The sequence below is a fragment of the Triticum aestivum genome, chromosome 1D, assembly GCF_018294505.1.
Source record: "Triticum aestivum cultivar Chinese Spring chromosome 1D, IWGSC CS RefSeq v2.1, whole genome shotgun sequence".
NCBI classification, from domain to species: Eukaryota; Viridiplantae; Streptophyta; class Magnoliopsida; order Poales; family Poaceae; genus Triticum; species Triticum aestivum.
This window is the reverse complement of record NC_057796.1, coordinates 440,269,179-440,279,945: the sequence shown is the minus strand read 5'-3', so window position 1 is coordinate 440,279,945 and position 10,767 is coordinate 440,269,179. Positions and strand designations below refer to the sequence as shown.

The 10,767-nt window shown below is 45.0% G+C and overlaps 1 protein-coding gene across 5 annotated transcripts; it reads right to left on the bottom strand.

Moving 5' to 3' along the window:
* Positions 1–1,570: 1,570 nt before the first annotated feature.
* On the bottom strand, positions 1,571–8,459 carry LOC123173687 (uncharacterized). 5 transcript variants are annotated; one of them, XR_006486437.1, is made up of 10 exons: positions 6,736–8,459; positions 6,359–6,421; positions 5,419–5,464; positions 5,269–5,331; positions 4,238–4,388; positions 3,782–3,889; positions 3,102–3,229; positions 2,434–2,506; positions 2,055–2,125; positions 1,571–1,942 (listed from the first exon to the last, which is right to left on the bottom strand). XR_006486437.1 is itself a non-coding variant. In XM_044589947.1 (4 exons), exons 1-4 carry the CDS (start codon positions 6,932–6,934, stop codon positions 5,310–5,312), a joined length of 330 nt encoding a protein of 109 aa, XP_044445882.1. In that variant the 5' UTR covers positions 6,935–8,459; the 3' UTR covers positions 5,158–5,309. The 5 variants fall into 5 exon arrangements, 1 of the variants encoding a protein (XP_044445882.1); XR_006486443.1 differs by having other exon boundaries at positions 1,571–1,862; XR_006486449.1 differs by lacking the exon at positions 2,434–2,506.
* Between the last annotated feature and the right edge of the window lie 2,308 nt (positions 8,460–10,767).

Below are 10,767 nucleotides of genomic sequence, written 5' to 3'. Positions count from 1 at the left end.
GGATCACAAGTTTATTGCGGATCGTCCAGAGGGTCCAAGCGAGGGCCCCGATCTCAAGCCACCTAATGTGGCGAGAAGGCAGAGGGAGTTCTGGAGTTCGGCGAATAGGTCGGGGAAGTTGGTGTGGCGCCAATTACCACCCACCACCTCTCTAAAGCAGCTCCACATAAATTGAGCAGACACACAAGAGAATAAGATGTGATTTGAGTCTTCGGGGACACCGCACAACGGGCATAGGCCAGTACTAGGGCCATTGCGCTTGCGGACCTCCACCCCAGACGGGGTCCGTCCGCGGATCCATTGCCACATGAAGATCCGGATCTTCAGTGGCAAGCGGATGGACCACACCGCCGTAAGGGGGGAGGGGCGGTGGAGGGAGCAATGGCCTGGTAGAGGGACTTGGTGGAGAATTGGCCTGACGGCTCAAGACACCACCTAACCTGATCCGGGCCAGCATCCACTACCGGCTTGTGGAGAGCGACGCAATCAAGTAACTCATGCCAGGCGGCGGATGACGATGTCCTGGACTAGGGGGTACTCACCATGTCGTCTCCCGACCAGCTAGATCGGGCCGAGGACCCCCATGGTGGTTCACTATTGGGCGAGTTCGGACAGCCCATGCCGCATACAAGGAAGACTCCACAATACTTGGCGCCCAAGACAAGGACTCTCCTAAAACCCTAGGCCTCGGGTGTCTTATATAAACCGATGCCAGGCTAGTCAATAGGCATCTCATATTCATTACTACAATCTCGTGGTAGATACATGTACTCTGTACTACACCCCATATGAATACATTTAAAATCAGCATGTAGGGTATTATCTCCTCGAGAGAGCCCGAAGCTGGGTAAAACCCCGTGTCCATGTTACCATCGCTTCAAGACGCCTAGCTTAGGACCCCTACTACGAGATATGCCGGATATAGAACCGACATTGGTGCTTTCATTGAGAGCCTGCTTGGTGTTCGTCGCGGATCGATGGGATGATCAGGTGCTATTTTTCTAATTAGATTTGTTTTGCATGAATTGATTTCTTTAAGAATTATTGTTGTCGGATCGTAGTTATATTTTGCAGGCTCGTCCGAGATCGATTTTGAAATCAGATTGGATCAGAAGAATTTGTGCGTCTGCGGCCGCTAGGCGTAAAAAATCTGGACGGACAGAATATCCGAACAGATCGGCAGAGTGCTGGCCTCATGCCCCCAAGCGATCCCAAGTCCCTGGTTGAGAAGCCCGAGGCAACCCTTCTCGGGCAGCGCATAGACATGGATGATCCTCTGCTTTTGTTTTTTATACATTAATCATATACCAATGCTGCTCTACGGGTCGGTGTTGTGTGCTTGCGTGATATACTGACTAGTGGTTGGGGCGCGCCCTAGCGCGCCGCTTGAGTGGGAGCTGGGCGGTGCCGGGTAGGACGCGCCCTTTCCACCGTCCTATCTGTACTAAGGAATTCCCTGTACTAATGAGCCTATGTGATGTTTGTGTCGGGGAACTGATATTTAAAACAGAGCAAAGCAGCAGAAATGAACAGATATGAATGAGTCGATTATAGACATAAACAGATGCAGTTAGACCTGATGAGTAGCAATTTTAGAGGTTACATGCACGACAGCATATATGCTAGCCTCCAAAAGCAACAAATTGCAAGGTACAAAAGCAGAGGCAAGGTTCAACACGTCATAAATTATACTTAAGAAGTTCGCACAAAAATAGATTATATTCATACGTCCATGGTGTGTCTAGAGCCGATGTACGGTGAGGGTGAGGAGGCGCCTTGCGATGGGAGATGTCTCCTTCACGGATGTTTGCGTGGTGGCGAAACTCTGACTAATTGGTGGTGATGGTTGCCCTCGTCAGTTCCTAGCATGAAGCGGCAATCGCAGATAATATCAGTCTTCAAGATTGCATCCACAGTTAATCATGCTAACAGACATCGATACCTGATCATCGGGTAATTTTTCAGCAACAATAATTCAAGACTGAGTATAGAAAATATGTAAGTTTCAGAAGCATGACATATCAAATAGATGATCCGACGGATTACATTCTAACCTGAACTTCTTCAGCATCCACATCAGAGAGGGCACTCGTCACCTAACCATCTTCCCATCATTTGAAACTACCTATGAATGATAAAGAAAGTAAAGAACCACACAAATTATCATTTCTTGTGTTTGGATCAAGGGAGAATTGAACAAGAGCGCGGACACATGACATCACAGGATAACTCAACAAAACAATATTATAGGAAGCCCTGATTTCCCAAAAAAGCAGTGAACACATCACATGATAGTGACTGATACGAGCACTAACCAGCATTCAGGAATTTAATATAAACTCAGATCTCACCAATATATTAGATTGGAGCATTCTCACAAGACTAAATATATTAGTAAACGGAAATGATATTTTTATGTTAGAAATGCTATACCTACTTAGAAGGACAACATCAGTAGTAAGGACATCAAAAATTGGGTTGGCATAATAGGAACCCTTGGATGTGTCTGCATGGATGATCAGAAGTTACCTTATGAGCTAAAAAAGGCCAAGATAGATAATCTTCAGCGATTTACTTTTCTTTAAAATGCAATAGTTAAGTTCATTTTTCTAACATAAAGCCAACAATGCAAAGGTGCATGGCAGAATAAGCTACAGATAGTACAAAACTAAATAGCCACGCACTCTGGAACAGAGCGACCGTGTCGACACTCTGCTGCGCCGTCGATCAACAGATCGATCATGCACAACAACACACTCCTCACCAGGATCAGTTGAATTTATGTCGCTCTGAATGAATTACAAGGCCACATACCAACAATGACAACAACTACGATTAACCCAGAGCAAAGCCAACTAGTAAAACTCTAAGCAAAGGAAAAGCAACAAGGAACATGAAGGAAACCGGACGAGTGTGCAATGCGTACAAGTCCTGACAAATCAAAAGACAATTTTAGATCCGGTCATCAGTGAAGCATAAGCAGGAACACATGACAAGCGACAATCCATTCACACAATAAACCAGCCAAAAACATGGAGAGTAGTTCTTATCAGCAAGCACAATTTAAAAACTATATCATCAGTCAATCCTCAAATTTGCACCTCAACTCTGATGTCCGCATCTCTTTAATTGATTATCCATGTTGTGTGGCATTAGGAAAACCTTCTTCCATGATAACAACAGGCTCATTAACTATCAAGTCCAACAGTTTTTCGCACACCAAACCACCCTGAAAACAGTTAAGTGGATTGATCAGATAGATCATTATACTTCACTCAGATATACGAATCATAGGGACAACTTAGTGCTACAGCTTAATCATATGTAATGTTGTTACTATCGATCATCAGTTCTTTACGAAAGGCATTAGAAAGACAAAAATTAAGCTTTTCAATGTTTATTTAAGCACAATGGTTCAAATGATACTTTATGGAACAAATATAGACGCACACAAAAAGAGCCAAACATTTATGTTTGAAAAGCTAGCCTCACATACTTAGAAGATTTTAGGTAGAATGAACAATTTATCATTATTAAGAGTGCTAGTTTCAGGTATTATATAGGTGATAATAATTTCATGATTACGGCGATTTTAAGAGAGGCCTCTGACCTACATCATATATCAAATTTGAAGATCATGGGCATAATACTAATACATGGCGAAGGAGGAAGAAGCAAAGAATCTGATTGCATATGCAATTATGCATACCAACAAGCAGAATAGGCACATCCATCACAAAGGAAAAACAAGTAGAACACAAGAGGGATATACCATACTAACCTGATCACCTATATTGCTCCCAGCTCGTACCTTTCAAAATGTCTGATGAAACTTTCTTGCCACAGGCTGTACTTTCCATTATTTTCTTCCAGTTGTGTTTGTCCGTCTCTAACAATCATTGCCAGAAAATATTCATTAGTGACAAGTGCTCATATAGGCAACTATCTAATACACACAGGTCAATCTTAGAAGGCTCAGTGTACTTCTGTTGGATAACTTGTTATACACTTCTGCAAACTTCAGATTTTTTTAGTGAAATGAACGAAAGTTCTTAGGATCCAACTTTCATGACCCGAGTTCTACAACATAGCACAAACATCAACACCTACACATTTGCATTGCTAAGCTTAATATTAGCTAACAAAATCTTAAGCAAGCACCAGCTAAGAGCCTATTACTCATACTTACAGAGTAATGAAAAAAAATGAAGGAAACGAACATAATAATATGGCATACATTAGTTAGACGAGATGCAGTCAAACCCAACTGAATAATATGGACTGCTCGTCCATTTCCATGCACCATCTTATGTGACCGCCACTATATCGGGATGAACTCAAGGATTGCACTCTATTTGTTGATTGGAGCAGAGCCTAAATTAGGATCCCTGCAGCAAGACAAACTGAACTTATCAAACAAGCCGAAAATAAGGAAAAATGTGAGCGAAAGTGAAACAAAGACGATATAACCAATATAATTATGTAATCAATCAACCGAAAACAGATGAATCATCTGTCAACCTAGAATTAGACGATGGCCTTTCATAGATAAGCATGGACTGCACATTTTATTTGCACGGGCGGGAAGAGTCAACTTGTGCCCTGATTTTCTGTTACTTCTTCTGCTGAAAGTGTCATGCACACATCAAAAAAAATTGCGGGGACACATCAAGTACTTATAGAGTCAAACAATTGGAAGAGAAAGCATTCTTCAGCGACTCATAAAATTTAGAGCAAGCCTTATAGAGCATATATATTGTTCTTGTTTCTAGTTGTGTGTTCAAAATGTCAAACCAAATGGACCTGCCCCATTTCATTGCACTGTTTCCTTGAGGGTAGCAGTTCCCATTGATGTTGTACCAGGGGCAGACCCTTTCAACTTTGGACAACTGACATCACTGCATCTGACATCCACGTACATAACCTACTTTCCCAGTACCAAAATAATCTAGTGCCCTCTAAAACAGCGGCACATCAAGATGCCACAAGTGAACATGTCTCCCTTGTGGCTAAGCCATTTTGCTGTCGGATCTAGTGTTGTTCCGACATGTCTCAAATGCTTCAAGTCCTACCTCCATCTAGATTTTCTACCATCTCTCTCGGTACATCTACAGCTTCTTGCAGGCCATTTTTTTGTAGTTTTTGTACTTACATGTCTACTTGGTATGAGCAGTCATGCATAACATGTATCAGCTATGCTAACAATATTACAAGAGTTCGATTCTATCAGGCAATTAAGAAGCACAAAGCAAGTGTTTCTTTACGCACCTGCATAAATGTTATTTAAGTGTAACTCAAAGCTTTCTTTTTCACTTCTCCATTTGTTCCATCCTGCGATTGGAAGAAGCAATGTAAAAATATTCTTCATACACACTTAAAGTGACTGAGAACAAGAACTGAAATTGCTATTGGCAATACCTGTGATATAAATAGTAGAAACTTTGAGGCAACTGCTTTCTGGAACCTGGAAGAGTTATCATCCATTATTTATTTAGTCAGGAAGGGTGTTCTACAAACTGAAGCTACATAGATATGGAAGAAGCAAATAGCTTCATAAAAAGATTAGGGAGTAATACTATACAAGTTTCCTAAGAGATGTTGTATGACAGGTGAGGTGATAAGGAGTGCAACTTGATTAAATTTTTTTCACATATAAGTGACAGGTGTCATCAACTGAATGTGCTCTTGGTGCCATTAAAAGAAACAACAGACGTCGGAATTTTTCTTCTTTTGGGAAATGAAGGGATGGAGAAAACAGAGCGTAATTATGACAACAGCGGCGACAGGAACCTGATGTACAGAAAGAGATCAGGTTGATCCTGTAGAGCAATAAAGGTTAGCAAGATCACATAATACCACATTCTTGTTTATTTAAGGTCTGTAAGCTCCTCTCTGCATCCCAAAGAAGTGTTAAAAGTAGAGTCAGATTCTTCAAGTCTCGATGTCTCGGTAACATTCTGGCATTCAGCCCAAACTGAATGTATTGTACTAATTGTTAACTCAATACCATTTATTGCAGTGCCATATTTAAACAATATTCCCAAAGTTATTTCTACAAACATGGCCAAGGTCAAAATACTTTCACCTTTAGAAATTTGGAAAATAATAGTTTGAATCTGCCTAAAAAACAGACCAATTCAAAGATGAAATATCAGAGTATTGTCAACGTTCAACATGGTTTGGATGGATAAAACAGGTGGTAGTCTACGACCTAATATGCATGTACCATATGATGAATAAAACAATAGGGAGCATGAAAAAATCAACTACGGTAGCAGAGACACGTCAAAAAGAGGCATTGTAGCTGAAATCAACAAGTAAAGCTAAGCACAGAGGCAATGATTCCTTCCATACTTACTTTCAAGATCTTGTACTAAAATCTTGAGCTGCACACGCTCCTCACCTTGGCGTACCTTCATCTCTGTTGCATCAAAAGACCGGGTTTAATGTTGTGAACTGACAGCGGAAGCATTACAGTCAGGTTATTGGTGATCGTAGTAGTATGGAACAGAAGAGCTCTTCCCAAAAAAAGAGGGGAAATTTCATAGAGCAAGGAAGACAGACACCTGTAATGCCTATCTATCTATGTTGAGAAGTAACTAATTATGTGTTTCAAGCATTTGAACCTTGATGAGGAACAGCATCAGGAGAGACAGAATTGTGACAGCAGATTGGAGGGCCAAGGTGTAAAAAGTAGTAGTAGCTGGTAGCGGAAGTAAGTGGGTAGGTAGGTACCTTCAAGTGCAGCGATCTTCTCCTGCTGGGTGCCCCCTTCCGGCGCCTCCTGAGCGGAAGCTCGGCGGTGGGATAAGAAGATGGCACCTGTACTGATAACATGGAGGGAGGCAAAATACAATAGCATTACATCTACTCCTTGAAGTTTAAGACTATGAAATATTACATAGAAAACATAATCTGTTACCTCTAGATCCATGTACGTGCAAGCACACGCAGAAAAAATCGAAAACACATAGGAGGAGAAGGAGGGGGCATGAGGAGAGAGGTGCTAGGTGGGAGCCTCTGCCGCTGGTTACCTTAGCGCTGTTGGTAAGGGTGGACGACACGAGCGGGCCTGCCAGCTCGGTCCTGGCCCGCTCAGAAAATTAGCCGGTCCGGTCCCTGAAATATGGACCGAAAATTCTTCGGTCCGGTCCGGTTAAAGCCCGGTCCGCTCGGTCGGACCGAAGAAGACCGAGAGAAAAGGGGCGATTCGATAATCATGGGGCAATCACGCGATAATTCGTTGCTACACCTACATGGGATTAACTGCCCAGGATTCTTTGATCGATTCTTCCCTTATTTGCTCCTTCCGTAAAAGTAGTTACCCTAGCTAGCACGGTTGTATCAAACTATCAATCCCACGACTGACTCCACGATCTTTGTTTCCTTTTATTCGCAACTAACGAGAGAAACAACTACGATCCGATAATTATGGGGCCATCCCACAATTAACTCCACGACCAATTTTATCCACTCATCCACGGCAAGGCCAGACATGAATAATCGTGGGCGCATGCACGCGATAGACTGCTTGCATGCAATAGAGAAAACTGCTAAGAGATAAACATGCGCACGTTCATGGCTAACATCACTTCCAACAACACGTCGTCTACCTCTCGCCGCCGGCTCTCGCACACGTCTGCCTCCTCGCCACATCACCCGCGCACGTCGCCCACCTCGCATCTGCGCCCGCGCAAGTCGCCGACGGTGATGGTTGGTCGGTCCACTCGGTCCGGCCCGAGCTTCGCCGCCGCCGGTCCGGTCCCTGGAAACAGGACCGTGAGGCTGGTCGGTCCGGTCCGGTCCGGACGCCGCCGGCCGGTCCAAATGGCAGCTCGGTGAGGGACCGGACCGGCCCGGACCGTGTCCACCCTGAGCTGTTGGGATGGATTTGAAGCTCAGGAGAAAGGGGCGCCGCTGCTTCTCATCAAGCTCGGGAGAGAGGGGCGTGCATCCGAGGAACAGGAGCGCCATCCAGGAGGCACAACACCAAGAGAGAGCACGACAGGAGACGGAGACGAACGGACCAACGCACCAGAGCATCGCCGGCAACGAGTAGGTCGACCACACCGAAACCCTAGATGGCTAAAACCGATGCAGGCAACCACAGAAGGATGGGATCGATGAGTCCATGCGGTGGAGGAGCATATAGAGCACGAGGAGCAGCAGCTGTGGAGGTAGGTCGTCGGCGGCGGCGGCAGTGGCGGACGAGGAAGAGGGAGAAGGGGAGGACTCGCGAGGGGTGGGATGGGAAACGGGGCTGGGGCTGCGATTGGGCGATCCATTTATTTCTTTTCGTCTCTTCCCTTGGGTTGTTCGGCATAACGCACACATGGCCCGGTGAAAACGAACAGCCCGCACAGTACCTCGCTCAGCTTGTTCTGCCGACGTGGCTAGCGCGAGGCTACGCGCTTGATGCGCACGTTAATGCTTCTCGATAGCAGATGAATGCTCAAGTTGCAGCGAAGTTTGATTAAATCATGGCGAATCGGCTGAACCAGCAAAAGGACAACGCCTTGGGGAGCTCAACATACACAGAGACTACCAGTACAAATCCACTAGGAGTAGTACGTTGAGGACTTTATGCCAAAAATACTATTTGCTCATCAAGGATTAATCGGTCTTCGTACAAGGCAGTACTAGTCCTGCCTTTTTACCTCAAATTCTTATGCCTCGTCGTTTGAACGAGGAACATCATATTCTATTTTTCCAGTTACCTACACAGTATATGTTAAATACGCACCGGATATTGTCCTGCTGGTTTGCATGGTTTTTTCTGTGTAGACCTCTAGCAACCGATCTAAAATTTGGTCCGTCGACGCGGCGGCCCCATCCGGACATAAAGTCACATGAGAAGATGATCCCGCGCAAGCTAGCAAACTCCGGCTTGATCGGCTTCTCAGGGGTGCACGCACGGCAACGCATACATGGAGCGGCGGCAGCACGTCCCGAGCGACCACATGGAGATGAGGACCTCCGAACACACATGACTCCCAAAATTACTGCACACGGAATATTTTTTGTTGTTTTGCAATGCATTATTTTTGCAGGGATATTTTGTTGACACTTGTGCATGACGTCGGTCTAGCCGGCGTCTCGCCGCCACTGAGGTTGGCCGACCTGTGTCGACATCGCCGCGCCGCAACGTCGCCATGCCATCGAGCTAGCCTCAACGCTCAGGCCATATTTACCAAACTTTTTCACTTCGCATAAATTAATTATGCATTTTTTTCATTATTATTATTTCTTGGTTGCACTACTTTATGCTTGCAGGCAATCTATTTAGGTTGGGCCGCGCTAACACCTCGGCAAGCCGATGTCATTATCCCGCCTGCGTCGACCAAGTCATTGCATCGCGTCGACGCGCGTCCCTGTGTCAACTTTTCCGCATTGCTGCTCCGCCAGGCTGACCTTGTCGCCTAGGCCATATATATATTTAATTTTTTACTTCACTTGTGTTAATCAAGTAGAATATTTTTTATTTTTGGACTGCACTATTTTACATGTATAGGTAATTGACTTCGAGTGCGTCACGCGGTCACTTCGGCAAGCCGACGTCGTCGTCCCAATCGGCATAAATCAGCTCGCGTGATCATCTTGTTGGTCGAATTGCCATACCGACATGTTCGGTTGCCTCAGGGACTTTGGCATCGTTGAGAGAGCTCTACCTCATCGAACGTTCGGCACACGGACCATATTTCTTTTATTACTCACTTTGCATAAATTATTAATTATGCAACAATTTTTTTTACTATTATCTCCGGCTTGCACTATTTTTTGTGCACAGGTAAATGACCCGGGTCGGGCAGCACTATCACCTCTGGACCGGGGCTTCGTCATCACTTCATTAGCCCACACCGGGGACTTCGACGTCATACTGCCAGCCTGCTCCGTCGCCTCAGTCGGACTGGGGGTTATACCTCGCCACATTGGTCGTGCTACATCGCCACTTCGGAGTGCCGAGCTCTTCGCTCCGCCATCTCGGGACCGGCTTGAGGGCTGGGACCTTGTCCCGCATCAAGCTCGGACCATGTCATCAATGCCGAACACACTAACCAGCTAAGTCGCTTTCATGCTCAAAAACTTTCAGTTTTAAATTTTGTTCGGTTCGACCAAGCATCATACTTTTTTGGCAAAAAGTGGTATGTGAAAAACTTCCTTGTCAAAACTTTGTTTGTGACACACAAATCAAATACCCCGTTTACTTGGGGGCTTCCTTTACGAAGCCTTTCCTCTTGCATATGATTATACTTGTATGGCTTCGTTCCTTGTTCGTATATTACACCACAATATGCACCATGTTGACTTAAGTGTTTCGCAAGCTGGGTTACCTTGCTACTGTGTTTACCCCTACGTTCCCGATTGTTCGGCTAGGGAGTAAAGGGAGCACCTCTGCGATTGTCACGATCGGGTCATCCGAGCTCGGACCTCAGACTGGGTGAAGCCGAAAGATAGCGCTCTTATTGTTTTCAATCATGGTTGGCACACAACGGAACTTATGAGTACAAAAAATCTATTGCACAAGTCTCATAGTAACAATGAGCAACCGAAGAAAGGTATCGGTGGGGGTACTATTTTCTTCGAAGATGCTTCTTACACTTCGTCAGTAATATAGCATCAGTTCCCTGAGCGCGCTTTGTCTGTTACAGCCTTATGGCCTGATTGTCTGGTTATCGGAAACACCGTCGATATTCTCGACAGGTGGAGTACATAACACTTTTCGTCCCTTGACCGAAGAGGGAGAAGCCGACGGTCGGTTAAGACGCG

Coding starts and splice junctions, on each gene's coding strand:
- LOC123173687 (XM_044589947.1), bottom strand. CDS start 6,934: ATGGATCTAGAGGTAACAGATTATGTTTTCTATGTAATATTTCATAGT. Junction 6,422..6,735: donor GAAGATCGCTGCACTTGAAG/GTACCTACCTAC, acceptor TTGATGCAACAG/AGATGAAGGTACGCCAAGGT. Junction 5,332..5,418: donor TTCTACTATTTATATCACAG/GTATTGCCAATA, acceptor TTCCAATCGCAG/GATGGAACAAATGGAGAAGT.